This window comes from Mchenga conophoros, linkage group LG17 (genome assembly GCF_057382185.1).
Source record: "Mchenga conophoros isolate Kocher_MC1m ecotype Shallow Benthic linkage group LG17, M_conophoros_male_GT1.1, whole genome shotgun sequence".
Taxonomy (NCBI): Eukaryota; Metazoa; Chordata; class Actinopteri; order Cichliformes; family Cichlidae; genus Mchenga; species Mchenga conophoros.
In genome coordinates this window covers 4,139,114-4,164,317 of record NC_140542.1, presented here as the reverse complement: position 1 = coordinate 4,164,317, position 25,204 = coordinate 4,139,114, and the positions used below count along the sequence as shown (strand labels likewise).

The window sequence follows — 25,204 nt, the reverse complement described above, 5'->3', positions numbered from 1 at the left end:
AATAGCCGTTACTAGTGCTAAATGACGTAATGTAGCAATATGCTTACATTACGTGTATGTAGCAATTGCTGCACTACTCTGCCTGGTTTACACCCAATGTCATTTACCCATTATATTGTATATTGTATAGCTTTCTTGTTATATGTAAAATTGTATTGTATTTATTTAAATTTTTACTTTTTAATTATTTTACCTGCATTACCTGCATTTTTTAATCACTCTTATATTTAAATGTTCATTTGCTATTTTATCTAGGGATTGAGAGTAACGTAGTTTCTATTCTCTGTATGTCCTGTACATGTGGCAGAATTGACAATAAAGTTGACTTTGACTTTGACTAAATGCTATCAATGTACTCTCACAGTTATCTAATTGTACAAATGCATACAAAATAACACTCACGTAAACATAACTGTGCACTACTTTGCCCTCACTGCTGCAGTTTGTTGCAAATCAGTTTGAATAAAGCTCGGCTTCTCTCAAACTCTCTCATTCTCTCTCTCACTCACACACACACACACATATACTGTATTTTCCCCACTACACGGCACACTTAAAATCCTTTAATTTTCTCAGAAATCGTCAGTGCGTGTTATAATCTGGTGCGCTTTATGTATGAATTGTGGTTGTGCATACTGACCTCGAACCGATTTTAAGTGGCTCAAAGATCTGTCAAAAATGTTTCACTACGACTTTGGTAAGCTACGAAGCCCACCACTTGATGGATTGTCAGAACATTATGGCTACCGTAGTCAGAAGCCTAGCGGACTTGGAGTTCTCTGGGTCCAAAACTCCGTTGCTTAAGGTCCCAAAGTCAAACGAACACTGGAGCACACTGAGAGTTAAAAACTGTCTAAATTCTTTCATCTTCAATAAAATGATCAGCGTTGCCGCTTTACCAGGTATAACAATTACGTTTAACATCCAGGCATCCATGAAAACAGAATTTATTAAATTTAACAGAGTTAGAAGTTAGCAGTAAGTTAGCTCGCTAGTTTCGCTATTTACCTAAACATGATATAGCATGTTCTGACTGAGAGATTTCTGAAAAAAATAAAATGTACAGCTCTGCTATCACTTCCAACATAAATGAAGACAGAAAACTAAACAGCAGTGACGTTTGTAGGGTTACTGAAGTTGGACTAGCTGGTATATAATGATGTGCTACGTGATCGCTAGTGACACAGCTATGTTAGCATAACACAGTGAAAACGCAGCTGTTTCTATGCGTTTGGGCCTTTCGTCCACACGTAAACTGCGTTTCGAATCACCGAAAACTGAGATTTTTAAAACTCCTTTTTTGTGTTTACGTGTGGACGAGGAATACAGAGTTCGTCATGCAACGTCAAAGGTATGTGCCTTTTTTCACGTCACGCAGTGAGCTACGTTATTGTGTACATGAGATGAATTGCAGAATGGCAGATAGAGACAAAATACTGTTACTGTTAATCTGACTATCTGCAGTTTTTACACGTTTAATTATACACACGCAGTTGCTGTCCCTCCATTTAGAAAGGCAGAGGCGTCACAGTGTAATTATTTTACATGTAGTTGTTTTTTTCCTGTGTAATAACAAACAAATTTCCCACGTGTGGGACTAATAAAGGTTATCTTATCTTATAATATTCAACATTGCTATCAATGCATTTTTCAAAAAATGCCTCCCTGTGCAAAATGGGTTCAAAAACATAAACAACATTGGGATACCGTTTGTCCGTGATTTGTAACAACTAGATATGCTTCATCATATTTTCTAGTCTTTGGCTTAGAATGAAGTTGGTTTGGAAACATATTCAGCGATGCTTCATCTCCTGCTTTGCGTTTGTGTGGGCGCCCCGTCAAAAACCTGTCCATGATGCTAGCAGTGACCAAGCGCACCCCCCCGCAGTGGCTCTGCGCCCCCCCCAGCGGCGGGCCCCACACTTTGGAAGCTCTGGCATAACATAAAGCATAACACAGTGAAGCTGGAGGATGAACGCTAACTAAGTTAACGTGAGGGTTCCCGATGGTTTTTGACCAAACTTCAATAAGGAGAGCAACTGAGAAAATCCATCCACAATACGAGGTTAGTCATTAATATACTGCAACAACATGGGAATAGAGCAGCTGTGAGAGAATTCAACATTAATGAATCAATGGTACAGAAGTGGAGGAAGCAAGAAGAATGAGTTGAGTAAAGTTTGACTTATCTGTTTTGTTTAACTTAATGCGCCTTATAATCCATTGTGACTTATGTATGAAAACAGATCCGTTCATCGACAGTACACCTTATAATCCGGTGCGCCTTATGGTCCGAAAAATACGGTATATCTAAGTGGACACAAATGTGTTTCCTGGCAGCCACTTAAGCACATTGAGAGCCTGTTAATTACATCAATGAACACTATCTGTTTAATGTAATGCATGGTTTTATCTGACACACACACACACACACACACACACTTTTTAAGCACTTTCAAGGTCCATTTTCAAGCTTTTCCAGCACATTACAAAAAAAACAGAATGCATATTTCACTTCGCATCGCCTCAGTAAGACCAAAATAATAAGTCTACACATCAGATATTGATGCTTCTTTCCTATGTGACACAAGAAATAGGAGACAGATGTTTGTTTGTTTTTTTAAAGTTCATTCATTCAAAACTAACTGTAAGATGTTTAACTACATTGCTTTCTGTATTATTGTTAAAGTTTTAAATGATCACCTTTAACGTGTTTATTCTAATAAAATCATGTCCAGTATGACAGGCATGGAGAACAGCACTGACTGGGAGAGGCTTTGAACAGATGACATACTCAGTTCAATTCAGCATATAAGACTTCATCTGCCTTAAATAAAAAGTGAGCCTTAAAGTATGAAATACTCATATACAAAAACACATCAAAATTTGTCTTAGTGGCTGATAGTGCCCGACAGGTCTCAATGTGAGCTTGAAGCCATTATGAATTTAAGTTGTTTAATGTGTAGGTTCTCACGATAAACAGATTCAAACAGTCACACATTGAAACAGACTGACACGTAGAGGTGCAAGGCAGCCCAGGCGGAGAAATTTTGCTTTTATACTTTGTGACAATCTGATAAGAAAACTATTCAATCAAATAGTTATTTGTGGTTACAGTTTCTAGCACTTTTAAGCACCAAATCCAAAATCCAAGCACTTTTCAAACCTTGAAAAGGCAATATTAAAATCCAAACATTTTCAAGGATTTCAAGCACCCCTACAAACCCTGTGTATGAAGTTGATGATTGTTAAAATAAAAAATAAAATGTTAACAATTACTTGGTTGCTCCTAAATCTACGACATGAGTATATACAGAAAAGTTTGACATGGTATGCAAAAGAAAAAAATAAAGAAATACACAAACAAAAAGTTTCATAATTGTCAGTTTCATAATTTCAGATTCAAAACTAACATTTTCTTTGATTGACTCATATCACTTGTCAGAAATCCTTCTTAATGACTCCTGTGTTTCTCTCACGTTAAAGCCAAGTTTGTGCACATCGTTCCACATGGGAAGATGGCAGATGGTGTGTACACTGGAAAATTTGACATATATTAACAGAGCTGGTGCCAAGGTATAGCACAGTACCAGGTTAGACTCCATCAGCTGAGATTTACATTAAACCACTTAAAGCTGCATGCTCAACAAAGTGCCTCATTTGCAGACTGTGACAGAGTGAATGCAGGTGAAAAATAGGATGTGTAATATCTAGGAAATAAACTACTGCTGCTGTGCAGATCTTTTAGGTGAGAATGCAACATATCTGTGAGTGTAAAGGTATGGACTACAGGAAGCAAAGTGTTCTTCTAGAGCATGTTCTTGCAAAACAATGCCTTAACCCTTTAAGACCTACCATAGAACCAAGTCCACCAGAGCTTGTCTTTATATTTTTACATGCTGTGGAGCCATTTTTGGGAGCATTTCAAGTTGCTATACACCAATACAACCGTTATAGCCCAAATTTTAATAATATGTATGCATTAAGTCAATAATAACTACAAAAATTTAAATTCGTTTTTGGTTTCTTTTTTACATATATTTCTAGTTAGAGAAATGCAAGAGGCTTATCCCTCAAAACTGTAAATACAAAAAGGTTGCACAAAACAGTTTCCAACAACAGGAAATTTATTTTAAGTGTCTTCATAGCTTTATTATTGAGATACAGGTGAGATGATTTTTATATACTGCAGGAAAAACGAAAATAAATACTATAATGCAAATTTGCAAAAAAAACAGCAAATGCCATCTATTCAGAGAAGGACAGCTTGACTCATCATGAAGGTTATGAAAATAACCATCCTATCAGAGCTACTTTGCTTCTCAGTTTGTTTCTTTAAAAAGCAAGATTTTAAATGAATAGAAATTGTTTTTTAAAGCTGCTGATTGACGTGTGTGATCACGTGTGTAATATGTAATAAAAAAAACAACACTTTTAAAGTCCTTTCTAGGCTTTATATGAGAATGAATGCTCACTTACGTGGGCGAGGCTGTGCGTGCAGCACCTGCTCCAGGTCACCCAGCATGGTGAGGATCACCTCCTTATCAAGCTGAGCTGTTCCTTCACGAGGACCTCCCTCAGAAACCTCCTCCTCCGCCCAATATCCGCCATCTTTCTCCCTGCCTCCCTGTTTCCCACCTCCCTTGTCTGCTGCTGCCACCTCCTCATCGGACCGCCCCCTGCTGACCTCTTCATCTGTTCCTGCCACCTCTCTGGACCTCCGCTGTGCCTCAATCCTCGGGTGACCACTGTATGATGCCCGCTGTGGCCGCCCTCCTGCTGCTGTGCATCGCCAAGGGACTGGAATGAGAGAATGCTCTGACTGAGAGAGCACTTTAGTGAGGGAGAGCGACAGAGATCGAGCTCTGGTGCCCCTTACACCTCCGCCTCTTGTGACCACATCCTTCCTGGGGCTTCCCTGCAGACTGCCTCCTGCCCGTTGTGTGGAAGATGAGTACAATGAAGAGTTTTGAGGTTGGGAAAGGCGAGACGGCGGCAGCTCGTCGAGCTCAAAGGTGTAAACCTGCTGTTCGCCATCACTGAGCAGGGTCAGGTTAGTAAGCGAGCGCTGCTTGATCCGCAGGTTGAGGTTGTCAGGGAGAGGCTGCGGAGGCCGTCGAGCTGGGCTGCCGCCCTGATAAACCGAGAACTCCGCTCCTCTCTTCATCCTCTCTCCTTTTCAACTAACCTCTTTACCGCTGGCAGCTCAGAGACTGAAACTATACATGCAAGTGGATCTACCTGTGCATGGCACTCTGTTTCACATCTTGACTGAGAAAGCAGATGGAAGCAAGGAGCGCAAAGAAAGCAGAGGAAGCATAAGAGATGGAGCCCCAGGTCCTGCGTCTCCCGACTGATGTCCAGGCTTCAGTGGGCTGGAGGGAAAGCGAGCAGAGGGAGTAGAATGGAGAGAAAACCACCTTCTCAGGCATGTAGGTAAAATCCAGATCCATCATTAAGCCATGGTCAGGCGCTGAGCCAGACACAAACATTCATTTCTTCCACTCCTTCCCTGTCCGCATGCTGTCTCTCTGTCTTCTTGGCTCCTTTCTCCTGCTTCACCACAGTCAGGGGCGTGGATGAACGACTCGCTACATCTCTCGCTCCTCACACATTCTCTCTTCCTCTTGCGCTCTCTTTATCTTTTCCCCCTATTAAATGGCAGTGTCTTTTCATTCACTCTTATCTATCTCCCCCTACCTTCTGTCTCTCCTTTAATTACCACCTGACAGCTACGCTCCTCCTGCCTCCTCTCTGACGGTTCCTCTCTCCTCACAGCGGAGAGTGAACGGTGGTGAAGCCGGCAAATGGGCTCACATAGCTCTCGGAGCGCCTGCATCTCTCTCTCTCGCTCTCTCACTCACTCTCTCCTTTCTCACATTCTCTCCCCCCTCTGTGTTTATCACCCTCTCTTTCACCTAATCTCTCTCTTTCTGTTCTGCACTTACTAGCCCTCTTCCTGTATGCCTCCCTTCCCCCTCTTTCTCAGTGTCTCTCCATCTCTCTCCCTCACAATGTGACAATGAGTTGCTTGGACAGTGCACCTGTAAGCTTGCAGCCCCCGCTGCACCACTCTGACCACCCAAACTTAATTAAATGCTATCTTGAGGAGCTAAAGCAGCAAGCCTGCAGCTTATCGCGAATCAACAATGAGATCACCGAGCCAACATATTCCCATCAATCACTGGGAGCATTATTAGCACTGTCTCTATTAGTCACAGCTGTCTACCACAGCATTCTCTAATCGTGACTACTAACTGCTGGAGGACCCTGGAAGCAGTTGCCTCAGAAAACATAATCAAGGTGATCCTAATCATCATGCCCTATGAGGTACTTCATCGCAAACTGATGTTTTATCATGAATAAAAGATGAACAGATGAAGACAAATAAACGGTGACACTTTCAAGCTCAAGCTTAACTCAACGTATGAATGAAGAGTTTATATAGAGTGCTGCTTTGATGTTTTAAAACTGGTCTTACTGACACTGGTTCAGTCTGTATATGTAAATGTATATGAGAAGTCTTGTCATGTGGCATTTGTGGTATGCATACACTTGAATTTCCTTCTCAGAGACTCATTCCTGTCTCTCTACTGAAGAGCAGGAAGAATGAAGACTGCAATGACCATGAAGCGAGTGACATTAAAAAGCAAGTGTTTGCAATGGACCCCAAACAAAGAGAACGGTCAGCACCGCAGTCTAATTTTATCCTTGAAATCACGGGCTTTGGAAAAGCCGCGACCAAAGCAAAATGTCTGGAATGTTGCTGCCGACATGACATCCCCAAACCTATAATCACATGCTGTTGTTTGTGTATGCTGGTCTTCTGGCTTCACTTTGAACTTGACGTCTGAATTAAGAAGTTTGATTTTAAATGAAGACATCACCATCTGAATCAAGTGACCTGTTCTAAAATGGAAAACCCAAAAAGTCTCAAAGGATCCTCTGCGATAAAATCAGTGATGAAAAGATTATGACGCTAAAGAAAAAGGAGAGAGGACACATCTACCACAGATGTAACCTCTGAACTGAAGGCAGACCAAAGAGCTATAAAGGACGAAAGAGCTGTCACAGTGACCTCTTCATTTGGAACTGGTAAAATGCAACTGAAACAAAGAGATTTGTCTGTGCCAGCAGTTTGTGTTTTGATGGTCTGGTGCCTGCTTTAACCTCTCATCCTTCTCCTGTCTGGGCTTTTGTGGTTAGAAACTCCTTTAAAACTGGTCAAATGTCCCTCAGTCCTGAACTCTCAGATGCAGAAAAACGCCACAGTACTGTAATTCCAAAATGAAGACAACCTACAGCTCCACTTTATGTGTGTATATGTGTTATGTGTGAAGCTTTACATACAGCCATACCGATCTTGTCAATGTTTTTGATAAATACTCGGAGACTGGCAATGATAAACCATGTACATGTATGTATCATGGTGACTGGTGGTGGTGCAGCAATGCGATTATATCAGCTGGTGGCAGCCTGGGGCGAAGTAAACATAGCTGCAGATGCTCCCCGTGTCCAGCTGTCACTGCTGACCTTTTCCTTTCCCTACATGAAACCAGCCCAGAACAGGAACCCTCCCAGTAAGTACAAACAGACTCACTTTAGCACATTCACACACCAGCTGCATAATACCAGTACACTGAGTTGGCCACAGCAGCAGCTTTCAAAAGGCTCTCTGATCCTGCAGCTACTTTTCCACCTATACTCCATTAACCTCGTCTCTGACAAATATCAGTGTGGACAGCTAATCCATATTGTACCAAGAGTCTCTACCTAAGCTAACACATTTTGTTCCTATCGTTTAATGAAGGAAAATGTCATTTTAAATCAGTTCCTTTAGCATGTAGCAGACCACTGCAGTAGAATTATTTATCTACAGGGACAGATCATAATGCACAGATACTTATGCACATTCTCACACCCACACTGAGAAATATCCTCCAAGCGGAGCCCACATCTGTGTGGTGACCTGGTGCATACCTGATATCTCCTCCAGGCACTGTTTGGCTGTCTTGCTGTAGACTAGCTCTCCCTTGGTGGGGCTGAGGCAGGGGTCGGCTGGGGCCACCATGGTGCAGTCATTTTCTGAGAATGTCCTAAAGGCACAAAGAACAAATAACACACAGCAGTTAAGAAGATAGGTTTATCAGATATTTCAGTCTAACCTGAATTAAAGGCACTGCAGTCATGGAGGGATGGATTTAACTAAATTTGCTGTGTGCTTCCTCTCCACCAGCCTGAGCTACCTCACACTGTTTGTTTGCCGATTTAAAGAAACAAAGGTGGAGTCCAACACTCCTCATAAGATAACAGTCTTACATGTACATACAAACTTTGAACAATGAAAATGCCACAAAACCATGCAAAAACAGACTAAAGGCACAGAACGACACAGTTATACAGCTGACACGCAAACCCAACAGAAAGCCCTCTCACGCAGGAACACACAAACAGTGAAACACATACAAACTAACACTTTAAACCACACACAAAATCCCGAAATGCACACAGTAAAACTGCATTACAAACTGAGAAAACAAAAAACAGGCAGGCAGAGAACTAAGCACAAGCTACTGAACACCATGCATTTCTTCCAATACATACACACGCGCGCAGACACACACCAGGGACGACCACCACCTGCAGAGCTGCAGATAAAAATTGGCTTCCAATTGTGACAACAGCATTCGCCTGTGACTTCAGTTCATGTGAAAAAGCTTTTCTTCTTCCTGCAAGCTTCCCTCACCTCAGTGGATTCACAAAGACGGAGACACAGATATTCACTACCATTGCTGTATGGCACAGTATCACCCAAAAAATAAGAGAATAGATATGGGGGGGGGTGCGCAGTAATAAGATATTTGACTCTGCTGCTTTAAAAAAGAAGATTTACTGCTGGTCATGTAAAGAAATGTGATTGAAGCTGCGGAACTTTGAAAAAAAAAATTAACTGCACCAACAATTTTTGTATTTTTAATCGCCCCCTGTAAAAATTGTCCGGTCAACCTAGGTTATGGAAGCATAGGATGAGAACGGGCATTGCAAACTACATTTCTCTGTGGTGCAACTGTGAGTGCATGAGAAAGAGAATGGGAAAAAAATTATTTCTGCACACAAAAGTGGTCTGTTAAGCTTGGAAGATACAACAACTTTAAGTGGGCAGGGAGAAAGAATCCAAATGAGACAAGGATGCCTAATTGTGGCAAAAATGCTGGCAGCACAGGAGGGGGCTTTTATGCATGGTGACGGCTTTGGATGAGGAAGAACATGAAGATGGAAGCCGCAGATATATGAACGGAAGGATATATCTTAGAACAGGGGCGGAGCGGGGGGGTGGCTTACGGGGCTTAAGCCCGGGTTGTTTTGTCAGAAGCCCGGGGTATTTTGGAGTGTAATTTTTTCATAGTTAGATGCCTGGCTGACAACTGTATAAAACAAAAAGTACACACAATATTCGAAGCACATAGTGCACACTGTGGGAATTTACGAGTGTGCGTGAATCCCCCCCTGATATTGGTATGATCCAAGCTCAGGCACTAAGCGACTGAGCGAGGGGGCGGGGCAGCTGCTGCCCGTGAGTGCGCTGTTGGAGAGACGGAGCCAGCCATACTAAGGAGAGCTTAAGTTTGACCAGGTACCAAAGCAAATCATTCGTACCGTACGAATAATGTAAATATGACGGTGCATCACGAAAGATTGATATCAAACTGATCACTTGACCAATATTACGTTACTTGCTCTTCAAGTGAATCAACAAATGGCAAAATGAAAAGCCGAACAAATGCTATTTTTTTTTAGTCTTAGCTTACGTGTGTTTATTTCATATTCTCAGTTCTTACCCTCCCGACTAAATCGGTTTCAGTTATGTACTGAAACATAAGAATGGACATTCGAGGGTTCTTTCAAAGAAAAAACTCAGGTAAATGTTATTTTGTATATTATGCTTTGTATGTTGTTCAGTATATTTCTATGCAAAACAAGAGGGATTTCAGTACACAGCAGTATATTCACATTTGTAACCAGATATTTACATACACTTTAGGGAGAAAACATAAAACATTTTTACTGTACAACATCAATTTAGAGTAAATTTTTGTTTTAGATAAATATTGAAATATATTTTGAATTAGTTAAATTTCAGAATAAAGAGAGACAGAGCTATTTTTATCACTTTCATCAAATTTAGGAGTACATATACACTAAGTTTATTGTTAATTAATAAGAAACTCCAGACGATTCCATTCTGAGCTGAAGAAGCTTCTGATAGGTTAGTAGAGTCCATGTGAGTAAACTGGTGGCACAGCTGTGGATGCATATAAGGCAAAACACAGAGCCTGTTTCTGTGACATGGGAAAATCAAGAGATATCAACCAAAACACCAGGAAAAGAACTGTGGAGCTCCATAAGTGTGGCTCAAGTTTGAATACAATTTGGTGCCATTTGCAATTAAGAAATACAGATAGTTTCTCTCTTTACTCTTAAAGTTAACAAATATGTTTTTATATTTATCAATCTAAAGAAATAAACATTTAGTCTGATTTGATGTTACAATTAAAAAAGTGTTTTTATCTGAAGAGTAAATATCTGGTTTCAACTGTATATTTGATGATTGTCAGCACAAAGAGGGAGAGAGAGGAGAACGAGGACAGAACAGATGAACAAGAGCAGGTGAGACACACATGTTAGTCAAATGGTTGTTTACCAAAAGTATCACCGTATCACAGGTCCTCATGTATCTCGTACCTAGTGTTTCTTTTTAGGTTTGTTATTTTTCAAATTCTGTATTTATTAAGTTCTGCAGGCTTGTTTGCACAACAAGGCTAAATAATTATATAAACTTTTCTCAATCTAAATAGTGGACTTTGGTAGAATTAAAAAAATAAGTGTAGTGCAGGTCTATGATGATTTTTAGTGCTATCATCTAGTTCTGATTCTGGTTCTGTCTTGGTTAAGTCCTCAGTAGTCCTGATTTTGAACTGTTGTAGTCCTGTTTTAATTCTGGATCAGTTCTGGGTCTGGTTGAATCTGGGTTTAGTCCTCGTGTCTTGATGCAGCCCTGACCTTGTTCTGCCTTGCTGCTTAATTAAAAAACTAGTTTAAGGTGTCCTGCACATGTGATATATATTTTTCCCTATATGAAGTCATTCTTTTTTGAACAGAGCCTATTAATCTTTCAGTCATTTCTACACCCCCCCCCCCAAAAAAAAAAAAAAAAAAAAATCCCACATGCATACTACTCTTTGGGCTAAGCCCCGGGTGTTTCAAATGTCTGGCTCCGCCTCTGTCTTAGAACACAGCAAAAAGGTTAAGATCTGCACATGAACTGTTCCTCGAGAATTTTATTCAACACCGAGTATAGTCTGAGACACATTATTACGTAATATGTGTAAAAGATGGGATAGCACGGCAGTGGGGCATTGAGCATTCTCCAGGGTGTACGCCGGCTCTTGCCCTCTACAAGAAGAACTGGATAAGCAGAAGAAAATGGATGGATGGATGGCCTACAATTTCATACCTACTATTATGTAAAAAAGCACAGGTGACTTTCACTGTAACACTTTTGGAGGGGGCCAGCGTTAACACCACAGATATTCTGACAACCCATTAACTCTGCATGTCTGTTGTTTCTAATGATAAACAAATTAAAACACTCCAATGTATCTCTCTTGTACCCTCCAGATTCAATTCAATTCAATGTTATTTATACAGCGCCAAATCACAACAACAGTCGCCTCAAGGCGCTTTATATTGTAAGGTAGACCCTACAATAATACATACAGAGAAAAACCCAACAATCATATGACCCCCTATGAGCAAGCACTTTGGCGACAGTGGGAAGGAAAAACTCCCTTTTAACAGGCAGAACCAGGCTCAGTGAGGGGCGGCCATCTGCCGTGACCGGTTGGGGTGAGAGAAGGAAGGCAGGACAAAAGACATGCTGTGGAAGAGAGCCAGAGATTAATAACAAGTACGATTCACTTCTTGCAAAGTTAATTGTTGCAGATGCAAAGTTGATAAAGTGCCCCCCCAAAGAAAAAGAGACTTTCTTAACAACTGAGAGATATATATAGGAGCAGCTGCGACGGATGCCAAATTTGAACTTTCTAGTTCCAATTACTGACCAAGATGGCAAGAAACAGTGAGTAGAAGTCCAAGCTTTAAAATGTTCTCTCAGAAAACTCTGGGTAACATCACAGATGGTCCATCCACTTCTACTACACTCAATGCTTCTGTTTACTTTTTGCTCACTGAGTAGGCTGCCTGTGTTTTCACACTTTAAGTTTTAGTTCCCTGCTTCAGAGCTGACTATCACTCATTATCTCCTCAGGACTGATAGCCGCAGAAGCTCACTAAATGTGTGGGATTAAAGGAATGCTAATGCTCGAAAGAGGCACTGCTGAATGTGGCAGAGCTGACTGTGCGCTGCAGAGGAGGTAGTTCAGAGAGAGAGAGAAAGGGTGAAGGATTTAGTCTTGTTTAATGGGATTCCTAACTCCCTTTCTCTCCTAACACAAAGCCATCCTAGAGACTATTTTTTTTCTTTGGGATTTACCCACTTCCTGCACCTCTGATTGCTGTAACATCATGAAACCATGTGCCAGATGCATGCCTCTAACAACACTGGCTGAATGAGGAGAAGGGGAATGAGTTCTTGAACACTGCCAATGTCTGGATGCTCACATCAAAGATGAAACCCAGACAGTTAAATAATAGGCTTTGGCAAGCAGCAGGGAGTGGATGTTAATTTGTTCAGTGATGCCTGTGAAGGGATGTGGAGGCGAGAGCAAGACGCACAGTGGGGAGGCTCCAGCTGATCACTGGGAGAACTCCAAGATCTCATGGGGTGTGTGAATGACTGTAAGCATGTGCGAATGTGTGCAGGCAAAAAACGGGTCAACAGGTTGCTCTCGCTGGGTGTCCTTTGAGTAATGACGATAGGACAAATAAACACACACACACGCGCCTCACCTGTACATGAAGGGGGCCACAGTAGCTGTATTAGGATGGTTGTGCTGCTGCTGCTGGGGAAGCTGAACTACTCCATTTCCTCCTGGTGTTCCTCCCCCTCCCCCACTTCCTCCCACAGTGGACGCAGACAGGGCTGAGGTGCTGGTGGACGAGGTCATGCTGGTCCGTTTGCCCTCTGAGCCCCCTACGGAGCGTTGGATATAGAAACTCCCACTTTGCCCCCCTTTGGTTAGCTTGGCCCTCTCTCCCTCTCCTCCCCGTATATTTCCGCTGCTGTTTAAGGCGGCCTGGTTTTGGGCCTGGGACTGACTTTGCGGCTTTGCTGATGATGCTAAGGGACCTTTAAGTCCTGGCTTTGGGATGCCGCTTGAAGCTGAGGGGGTGCCACCATCTTTCTTCCCTGACGATGACTTCCCTCCTTTTGGGATGAGGCTGGCAATTTTTGAGGACTTCTTTGTGGACTCGGGAAATGTGTCGCGCTCCTCTTTTGGGGGAGAGCTGTCCTTACAGGACTTCCCAGACTTGCTCTTGTCCTCCTTGTCTTTGGAGGAGGCTTGAGACCTGCTACCACTGGCGGACGCCTTTGAATAAGAAGAGGGTGAAGATGAGGACGTTTTGCTTGGTGCGGTGAGGGACGATGCAGGGGTCTTTGTAGCCATTTGTTTGGCTGTAGCACTGCTACTAACACTGCTGCACGCTGACCCTGTAGGCGTCAATCCATCTTCACCATACTCTGATAGGTCATCTTCCTCCTGCAAAGCCATCTCCACCACAGATGGTGATGCTCTTGAAGCTGATCGGGGGTTAATCAGCCGAAATTTCTCCAGCATTGACCTCTGAGGCAGTGCAACACTTGACCCTACTTTTGACCCATCCCCTTCTGGGGCTTGCGGTGATGGGGTGGTAGAAGGGGAGTGTGTAGGGCTTGCCAGCATGGATGAAGTTGCGCTGTGCTTAAGATTCATGGACTTGCTGCGCCAGGACTTGCCAGCTGTGGGGGATGGGATGGCAGAGGCCAGCTGCTGCCCGCTGAGGCTGGTGGGAACCATGCCACCAACACCACTTCCATTCATCCCACTAGGTACTGGGATGCCTCTCACAGCCTCTGAACAAAGAGAGTAGAGAGAAAGAAAAATACAGGATGATGATTAAAAGGGACATCTGGTTAATTACAGTTTTTGATGTACAAATTTGCAATTTCAAATAACCAATTGATAAGCTGCAACAAGTTATTACTAATCTTTCTGTGATGAGATTGGTTGGAATGATTTTCCCATTGAGATGTTGCACAGAATTGATTACAAAAAGGAGGATTAGTCATGTATGCTGCATTACGCTACCTGTAAAGTGTTAGGTTTCCCCAAATTTTATTGCAGTTTGATAATTAAATGCAATTTTCCTATTTTATTTTATTTTATTTTTTTTACTTTTTATCATAGTCATTTATCAACAAGTTATTAGCTAAAATGCTACACTTCCTGGATTTATTTGACAAGAAAAACTAGTTCAGAATACTCAGCTGACTCCCTGCTGACTTCCTTTGTGGTTTTACACACATTCAGCAAAAAATAGTTAACTCTTACATTATTTGGGGAAAATTACAAAAATAAAACCCCAGAGCTTATTCTCAGGTGACAGGATATCAACAGCGAGTTGAGTTAAAAGAAAAGACTTCATGTTTATTACAACACCGGTGTCTTACAAGGAGTTTGCATTCAACAGTGTTTTACCTTCTTGTTACAATTCTTTGTAACCTGTAACCGCATGTATACATGTATATAACAGACTTATAAAGGACAGGCTATCATGTTATGGTAGTGACAAACAAATTCTCACCATCATAAATAATAAAGGAGAATTTCCTGAAAGGAAGCCATTCAATTAAAATATTGACCTTTTCTGGAAAAGATCCACCTCCCAATGAGTAAAACAACAAATGAAAGTTTGAGAAGCTTTTTTTTATTTACTCTGCAGCTTCATTCCCTGAACATTTTTTATTTTGGGATATTCATATTCTGCATTTCTTTTTTCCTCTTTCTACTTTCATCCACACAGCTGGAATTATACTGCATACAGCTATATGAAAGATAAATAACTACCTTTCACAGATCATCAACACCTGTGTATCTCTTTTATACATAAACATTATCCCAGACCTCACAAGTATAGCATTTGCGTTAGGTATGCACATGAACACAACTTCACCTCCCCATGAACACAAGTTTGAGTTACTTTCTAACTGAAAGAGACAAATAGCGGGGAAAAAGTATCAGCAGAATTATGATAGGGTAAGTAGAGAGAGGCGACAGAGTGACAGCATGAAGTTATGCTCCATTAGACTGAGTGTCTGTCTGTCTGGCTGTCACTCAGCACAGTGAGCAGGGTTCAGCTGGCTCTGAGTCACCCCCACTCTGCAGTTTAAAGCCTCCTCAGGCAGGCAGAGGAGGGGGGCTCAGATTGAGCTGTGGCTGGGGCCGAAACACTTTAACCGGCTTATGCTTCTGACAACATCCTGTAAAACCTTTAAACATGCCTGAAAACACCTCAGTGCATTCGGCACAATGTGTCAGGCTGTAAAGTGTCAGGCCCTCCTTTATATAATATTGTTTAAACTGTAATTTAGGAAATGGCTGTAAGATACCTGATAATGGTTTGGCCACACTTTGAAGGCTTTAAAAGTGACTGACTAGAGCAGGGGTAGGGGACTCCAGGCCTCGAGAACTGGTGTCCTGCAGGTTTTAGAGCTCACCCTGGGTCAACACACTGAAATCAAATGATTAGTTCGTTACCAGGCCTCTGGAGAACTGCAAGACATGTTGAGGAAGTCATTTAGCCATTTGAATCAGCTGTGTTGGATCACAGGACACATCCAAAACCTGCAGGACACCGGCCCTCGAGGCCTGGAGTTCCCTACCCCTGGACTAGAGCAAAAATCTGTTGGCTTCACATTAGTTAAGGATTGATTTGGATAACCATATAATAATGTGACAAGCAACTGACAACTGGAGACATTTTTAGCCAATAACAATTTTTTAATATTAGAATGATTGTAACAAGTTAAATAAATAAAGGAGTGTCTGCTAGGGTGTAAGTCTAAGTGGAACTGCAGTTATATGTGTTGTTGTAGCCAATCTATGTTAAAATAAAATAATTTTTTAACATGTGTTAAAGTGTATGGATCTGTTCTGAATGTGCTGGTGGGTTTGTGTGAAAGGATATCTGTACAACAACAAAATCAGTTTAAAGTCAATTAAAAAGGATAATGAACTGGCAGCCCCCCTCTTTTTCTACCATGAATAGGTTTAAAAGCTGAGATAAGTCACAATACCAAAGTTTCAAATCTCAGATGAGACCAAATGCTGGTGCAAAGAAAAAACATTTGCAGCTCCAGTAGCATAGCTGTTGTTTTGAGCGTGTGTCTTCCTGGCAAAGTCCTGGAGTTTATTCTTATGCTTATTCCTGCAACACTTATTGTTGCAGGAATACGCACAAAGGCATTTAGACTTTGCAAGGTATTAAATGGCTGTCTGTGGGAATAGTTTGTCAGCATGATAGCTTCCTAAGTGTGGAGTAATAAAACTTTACAGGTGATGAGATGAAAACGAGAGCCAGGTTAAAATATGTGTAATCAGATCCATTAGTCCCAAGTTCAACAAATATGTACTAATTACTTGTGTCTGCAACTAATAGTAATATATTACTTTATAGTTACTGTGTACTTATGAGTCTGAATATGAATATGTTGATAGCTGTTCCTATGTGGTCCCATCACAAGACTGTCTCAAGATGGTCATTTCTTGTCCAGGCAGTCATGTGGCACAGGCATAAACGTTGATTACAGCATACATTGTGAGTGTGTGTGTGTGTGTGTGTGTGTGTGTGTGTGTGTGTGTGTGTGTGTGTGTGACCACTATGCTGGCCCCCCATCTTTTGAGATAAGTGAATGACTTTTACATATCTGATAAATCTGACTGCGAATGAAAGAGATGGCGAGCATTTGTGTGAGTCTGCCTGCGGTGTGTGTCTCTGCTTGTGTGTCCAGTCAATTAACCCTGTCTTCAGAGATTCCCCTTCCCTCCTCCCCGCTCATCACTTCCCCACCCCAGAGGCAGTTTCACAGCACCACCACACTTTTCACCGTGCAGTGACTTGCTGTTGCCGTGGCAACAGACTCTTATTTTCCTTTTTTGCCTCAGCGACCACGGAATTAAATGCCACTTTGTCTGGGTGGCGGTGGACCCTCTGCTAACAAATACAAACACACACACAAAGTCAGAAGCACACGTGCCCCTGACTCATGTATGTACTGACAAACCCTTCTGTTTACCACACAGTTAAAGACTGAAATTCACCTGGTGTGAGTTTCTACACACTGGCCACACTCCAGTTTAACACATTTGAACTTGCTCTGCTTCCCACTTCACATCACTGTGAGTAAGACAAATTATCGGCTTAAGGAAACCAGCACCTTCTCCACTCTGGAGTACTGGAGTTTCACAGCTGCTTCTTTATCTTCTTTCTGACACACAAACAGAAGTATTTCTGAAGTATTTGTTGTGCATACATTTTTTGCAAATCCTTACTAAAACAGTATGACAATGTAGTTTGAAAATATATGAAGGATGTTTCTCCTGTTTCGTCTTTCCCTTTTCATGTGTCCGCTGTTACAAATGCCCATACCAATAGATGGCAAACAGATAAAATCAAATAATATATTGACCTGGCCATTGGAGCTTATTGGCTCTGATAAAAAAAAATATAGAAACAAACTAGAACGCTAGTTTTAAGTAAACCCTGCCCCTTTTATAGATCAGACAAGTCGACATCATGTACAAAAAACTGCCATGTGTAATCTCCATAATCTTAAATGGCTGTAGTACTAACAGGTGGAAACTATGCAAAAAGGAGGAAAATGTGATAAGTTTTTCTTAAATAATATTAAAACACTTTCAAACTCATTTGTGCAGTGGCCTGGCTTCATTATTAAAATGAAAATAAAGAAATTATGCATAATAATATCAAATAAATAGGAAAATGAAATCTGTAAAAATTGTTAGAGGTTGGGATGAACATTACAGCATTGTCTGCTCAGAGCTGAATACTATATTTGTACTTGTTTCCATTAGGAATCTGAATTTGCACAGTCACAATTAGAAAAGATGAAAAGATTTCACATTAAACGAGAACATGTCCTATAAGGGGCGAATGTAAGTAGCTGTAAGAGAGGAGGGGAAAAAGCTTGTGGCAGACACTTCCTGTATCTGTTTATGTGCCTTTTGATTTCTCTGCTACCTGTTTTTGGCCAGAAGGATCCGACTGCATAGCTGACATTTCCTCAACAATTGATCCCCCCTCCACTTTTTGGTTTGTCTATTTTATTTTAAACCAAAACACCTTTTCCATCTCCCCTGCAGTGAAGCACCAGTCCTACCGGCTTATCTCTCCAAACTGAGGCTTTGTCTTTTGGCAAGACTCCACTGGAAAAAGACACATTTGCCCTTTAATACCCTGCGTATCATTTTCAGGAGAAAAAGGGGAAAATGTTACTGAAACCTTTGAAACTGTGACGTAACTAATAACCATAATAAACCTAAAAAAAACCCTGACATTTAAACCCAATTATAACTAAAAGCACATTAAGACTAATGTGAAATGTCAGTTTCTCAAGAGCTTGTTATTCCCCGTTTTTAGCAATTTTCAGTTACGATTGATCACATACTATCTTTCCATCCTTCTGTGTTATCTTTCACCTCCCTCTTCCACTGAAGAATCTGAAGTTTCAGACAGAAACTGGAAGGGTGAGTGCACATGTGAACTTTTAGGATGAAAAGGAAGACAGAGAGAAATGCAGCAAGCGTTTGCTGCAGGCATTTCACTGCTATCTCTGTTGGGTGCCATTCACTGTGTCTCTCCTCCACTACATCACCATCTACTGATCCTTTGCACTGTTTTCCTCAATGACTGTGCAGTGCTTTAAGAATAAATGCTGGCTGTCTTTTGTTAGAAAACATTTTTGCCAAAGTAAAAGGTTTGTTAATATACCTTCAGGAGTGGCGTTATTATTATGATGATGCTGAGGCATGAGAACATGTTTTAATTACTGGCATTGTGTTAGCCAATAACTCATAAGAATTCTTATGAATGAGCCATGACAAAATCTTAAAGCTATTATAAAGTGATCGAACGAGCCAACAGTAAAGAATTGTGTAATTAACACATTACGAATGGATATATTTACTCTTCACAGCAGAATGTGGCCATTAACACAACAAGGACTTTTCAGTAATTACTTTTCTGTTAAATAAAATGCCACACACTCACTCTTGGCCTCTGTAAGACCCTTTTCTCAAAAACATTACTCTTATTAGCTTGATCGTACTTGACAAAGCGGTTTCCTGGATTCACCCCCTGCTCATTTCTCAAGCAGCTCTATTCGTGCTGTGAATATTTTCACCACCTCCACTTAATGGTATCTATTCCAACTCAGTTGGAATGAAGAGCAGTGGATGATTCAGCAGACCAGTTAAGACTAGTGACATCAGCCTGTCTGACTTGTGTGAGTGGTGCCATCAAGTGGTTGGGATGAGGAATGGAAAATCACTGCCTCTACCTACTGCAGGAGTAGGCAACTCCAGGCCTCGAGAGCCAGTGTCCTGCAGGTTTTAGATCTCACCCAGGGTGATTAGTTCGTTACCAGGCCTCTGGAGAACTTCAAGACATGTTGAGGAGGTCATTTAGCAATTTGAATCAGCTGTGTTGGATCAAGGACACATCTAAAACCTGCAGGACACCAGCCCTTGAGGCCTGAGGTTGCCTACCCCTGACCCCATAGTCAAACTCTGTAAACACACTCTTTACCTCTATCGTTGCCACTGGCATACTGAAGAGGCTTGCTCTTGTCAATGCTGTTGAAGCTCTGGCTCCGACGGTTGAGGTTGGATGAGCCTGGGCTCCTGGAGGCCCCGCTGCCCGCAGCAGGTACTCTGGAGGGCCCTGGTAACCTGCAGGAGAGGTAGAACAATGATAAGTAAGATGACTGCACATTAACTCCAACCCAAAAAAGTCAAGGAAAGGTGGTTTATTTATAACAGGGGATACTTTAAAATCAACAGTCCTTTGTCAGTAATAACTTTCATCCAGTCATTCTGGAGTTCAAATGTGCAAAAGTCACCCTTCTTGTTTCAGGGAACAGCAGAATTACAGAATAACACCAAGGTACTAAAATGACCACCCCTTCCAGAACATCAAGCTCAAGCACGGCTTAACTAACTGATGACATCTCACATTAGCTTCACCTAAAGCACACGGAGATTTGGTGTCCCGTCACTTCCACTGAAAGCGCCTTTAAAGTATGCACTGTTACCTTTAACTGTTAGGCCTCGACTAGACACAATAACAGATGAGATACACATTGAGATTTAAAAATCTACAAATATTGGTATATTTTCTCACAAATAACCAGCCCTGGATTCAGTATGTGTCAGTGTGTAAGATGAAGAGAGATCAGAAGTCTTTGTTTCATCTTGGGCTAAGGAGGGAGGATAAAAGAAAAACTGTGTGTTCAGGTGCACATGTGCTGAGAGTCTGTGTCATGACAGGCTGATTGAAAGCTCAGAGCTGATCAGAGCTACTGTAAAGCCACGCGTGATATAAATATTTCCTTCGCTTCAAACGATCATAAAAAGGAACTACAGTCACATCTACCAGGGGGGTTTGTGTTTTCAGTCAGTCTACTTTTGAAACACACTTTTGCATCATTTCTTTCTGTTGACACAGTCAAAGCTGCCAGTGTCAAATGGTGATTTGCCATGCTGCAGCTGGAGGAGTTTCACAACTCCCAGAAGCGTGTTAAAAAGAAGAATCTCATCAAAAACCTGTTGTACAGTAACGTTATGCTGCATTTTTTATGTGGTGTGCCAGATGCATTCATACATCTGTTTGTTAGCACGTTTCTTCAAAAACACATTTAGCAGCTGGTTCAAAGATTTTGACAAGCTGGATCTATTTCTGCTGTATCTCAACATGATTTTTCCTTTTTTGGTGCCTTGGTTTCTCCCACAGATGCTTTACACTGTTTTCATGTTGAAACAATATCAAAATGCAGGTTTGAAAAAGGGCAGAGATAGCTCAAAACCTTAAAAAACGTTTATGGAACTTTGAAAAAAACAACTTCTGGTGAAATAGAAAATGTATAAGTCAAGATCTTCTCAGAGAGAGAGAGAAAACGCTGGACTGTAACAACTTGATGTCTCTGCATGAACTTTGCCATGACCTTAAAGATAATTGATTTGCTATGCTGAATATGTCGCTTGTCTGTATCGCAGATGGAGCCGAGATGTCGGAGGGAAACGTAATTTAGGCTCTGAATTGTGCAGTGGTGAAAAGCCCTCTGGGGGAAAAACATATTTCATATATTCCATTCTGTGTTTAAGGCTTTCATGAAAATAAACAAATGAAAGGACAGATTGACATCTAGCATGGATAACAAACCTCCTGACTACTAAGAAATCTCTTCCGCCACTGCTTTCGGTACTCTTCTATTTCTCTGCCACATGGGCCAACTATGATACACTTCATAGGAAACACAAAGTGCAGTTCTCTCTCACTCAATATGCTTTAGTTGAGAAAAAACATTATTTTGATTTTAAACACTGAATTTCAGTGTTCGGAGCATCAGTTAACTGCAAAGCAATTCACCACCAACAAAAAACAATCAGTGACCAAATCAATACGAGTAGAGTTTGATCAAGGAACAACAAAGTTTTCTCAGTCCTTTATTTCCCTAAAGTATCACTCTAAGACTTTAAAATGAGGGTGAGTAACAGAGCCAAATTAAAAGCTGCTGACTGCCCTCCTGACACGCGTGAATCTGCAACAACTGAGGACAAGCTCACACTGACAGTCCAAAACACTAAGCGGGTAAAATACGCGTCCCATCTCGTGGCACACGATGCTATCGTTTTAATTCTGACTGACACAGGTATGAAGGTTTTATGCACAAATTTATCTTGGAATTATAAGACAGAAAATCTCATCTAGGGGATTTATTTACTCATCTGCATCTGAACTTCAAGTTTAACTCTGGAAAATGTGTGAATCGCTGACAAATCTAAAATATTTTCACACATTATGCAAAAGACTGGCTCCCACCTAGTCTTTTTGTCACTGCACAGGATCAATTTCCTTTATGTCTGAAAACATGCCATGGCATCGATGCAGAAATTCGCCGTATCAACCAAATCGCCTGGATGAAGGTCTTATTAAAAAAATAGCTGCTGAAAAAACTGCTTCCAGTGCATCATTAAATATCGATGGAGCAGGACTGTTTTTTATTTTCCTGGGAAGGTAGCTCAGGTAAACAAAGCAAGTTAGTTACTAACCAGGTATCTCTTCCAGTCTGTGATGCAACAAGGAACAAACAAAGCACTATATTAAAATCCAGCAATTATATTATGGCAGCAAGAAGCAAATTATTTGGATCTAACTACAAAAATTCAAGGCAACTTGGGTGTCTCCCTCAGAAAATGGAACAAGGCGCAGCAGGAAGTCAGAACAAAAACTGCCAAATATGTCAGCCCCATGTGCTGAGCAATGAAAAGATGGTTTTACACAGACAAAAATAAAATATGCTCCTGTGCACAAAACTTCATCAAGAGGAACAAATGTGTCCCTTACTCGCACTTCCCTTCTTTGAATTACTATATGATTTTGCATCCCACTGTTCATTTGTAGCAGACGAGCTGACTGTTAAGAGATGCTGAGCGCAACACTGGTGCTTTACCCGAGAGGCCTCGGTGAGCTGCAGCAGGAGGTGGTTCTCGGGTCAGAGCTGAGTCTGCCATTCACAGAACAAAAACAGATGGAGATGTATAGTAGCATGCACATAATGCAGAACATTGCGCCCAGAAATGCATACAAAGGCAGACTAGCGTTAATAGTATATATCTGCTTTAATATATTTAGTCTGCACGAGAGGAACAGACGAGATTGATAGACAAAGACAAAAGAATGAACAGATCTAAAAGGAACAAAAATATGAAATGGGAGGGGGGATGAAAGTGCACACAAACAGGGGTGCACATCAGAAAAGGAAGGCGCTGTAGCTGCAAACCCCGACAAGAGAAAATGAGAGATAAACAGTAGGAAATGAGATGGAGATTGAGGCAATTCAGATGGTAATCAGAAGTAGTTCCTTTTATCATAAGATTCTTTCATCTTCCAAAATACATGTTTGATAATACATCGGCAAAATGGAAGAGAGAAAATGTGATGCAATTCCTCGACAGGGAATTTGTTTTAGACTGGACAGATCTGAGGTGAGGTAGGGAGGTGGGTGAAATCCTTGCAGAGCAAAGAGAGTTCCCTGCCCTTCACAATGTTGTGCCATTGAGTCTGTGTATTCAAAACAGCCCTTTCCTTATCTCATGACTAGTTCTTATAACATCTGTTATAACCCTGTATTTGCAAGAGTGTAAGACATCTGCTCTGACACATCTGGCCCCCACATGGCCACTCAATGCCACATCAGGCTTATTAAAATGGTAGAAAGATACCGCAAGTAGGCGGGTGGCCAGCAAACTGCCAAACATCACTCCCTGCTGCTAAGATGAAGGCCACACCGTACCGACATTTAATACGCAACATCTAATGTACACTCTATTTGAAATCATGGCAGCTAAACTAATAAAACATGTTGATGGTTTTATAACTTTCAGTGTGTTGTTCAGCTGCTCTGATATGTCAAATGAAAGCAGAATAACTCAAATAACTAAATTGTCAAGACTGTGCTAACATGAGCTGAGCAAACAAACAGGAGATGGACTTATGGCAATGAGAGAAAGGCAACTCAACTCAAGGTCCACTTGAGATATAAAATAAATTAACTTTTGCAATATTTCTGAGTTGAATAAAGTGTCACCATCATTCAACGTCACATATTCTACTGAAATTAAAACTGTACTTACATTCCTACCCATCAATGGAACTTAAAGCTGTACATAATCCTCATAACAGTGGAAATTAACGCTATATTTTCAGATCATGAACCCAATGGAAAAATAAGAATGGACAGAGAACAAAAAAGAATCAAAAACCGACCCCTTGGAAACACCATGTGAGAAAGAGGTGAAGGATGAGAATTGTGTGTCTACCAAGATGTACAACTGGAGTTAAGGGCACAAAACATAAAACGGATAAAGTGTTGTGTTGTCTGACAGTACACAGAAGTTAGTTAGCATCCATAAGTCCTGAGTAGTGATGTGTCGGTTGCGAACGAAATGGCTCTTAGAACCGGCTCTTTTTAGTGAGCCGAACCGAAAGAGCCGGTTCTCTAAAAAGAGCTGGAAATCCCATCACTAGTCCTGAGTGGTGATCCACAAAAAAATAAAGCACCTAGCCCATGGTAGTGTCAGGTATTAGCGCAGTTTATTCAGGAAGTAAATCTCTTTTGTTGTAATTCAGGTCAGATGTCCACATCAAAGGGAACTAGATTAAAAATCCACAACCCATTATGTGAAACATATGAATAGCTATTTGTTGACACCACTTATTATGCACAGAAAGCCAAAACATAACCTGCGCTTATGTTTCGTTTACTGTTCCAACATCAGAGAAGGCAGATTATAGCAAAGAGCTCAACACTGTCTAGCTGATATACAAAATACAAAAATATTTAGCACAGTTTCCACCACTGACAAAAGGGAAACAAAGAGCCTGAATGTGACTGTGTCAAGTGAAAAGGCCAGGTGTAAACTGGATAGGTCCTTGAGTGCTAGCTAACAAGCAAGCACCTCAGACATTCTGAGGTAGTAAGAAGCACACTAAAGCTCCTAGTACCTTGAGGGAAACATTCCTCACCACATTCAGCACAGTGCAGCATGAAAGACACACAACAATTTATTTCTATTTTAGAATTGCTAAAACTTTCTTGCTTCGGGGATAACAGAGGAGGCAACTCGTGGTGATTAAAAATAACTTCTCAGAAGGCAAGAAAGTAATTAACTGTGGTAATCAGCCTTGAATGAAAATGAGATGGCAAGAGAAGAGTGCCTGCACTGTCACCGCTCACTAATATAAGTGATTTGTTTGTGTGCGCGTGCGTATGTGTATCTTCATCTGTTTGTGGGGAATTAAAGAGCTATTTCTGCAGAGCGGCAGCAGCAGTGATGTGAGAGGGCAGATTATCACCCATAGGGCTGGAACTGCTGGCTGCAGCATTTTTGCCATTGCTCAGTGG

At 41.3% G+C, this 25,204-nt stretch overlaps 1 protein-coding gene across 6 annotated transcripts in view; it reads right to left on the bottom strand.

Annotated features, from left to right (window-relative positions):
* nav3 (neuron navigator 3) overlaps positions 1-25,204 on the bottom strand; it is a 183,389-nt gene that overhangs the window by 68,862 nt on the left and 89,323 nt on the right. For 5 of the 6 annotated variants that reach the window (XM_085253065.1, XM_085253066.1, XM_085253067.1 and 2 more), the window contains 3 exons: positions 19,828-19,970; positions 12,970-14,074; positions 7,981-8,096 (listed from right to left, as the gene is read on the bottom strand). In XM_085253065.1, the coding sequence (XP_085109191.1) occupies positions 7,981-8,096; positions 12,970-14,074; positions 19,828-19,970 (1,364 nt within the window). Of the gene's footprint in view, positions 1-4,479; positions 5,951-7,980; positions 8,097-12,969; positions 14,075-19,827; positions 19,971-25,204 lie in introns of those variants that run through there. The other variant, XM_085253069.1, reaches the window with a different exon arrangement.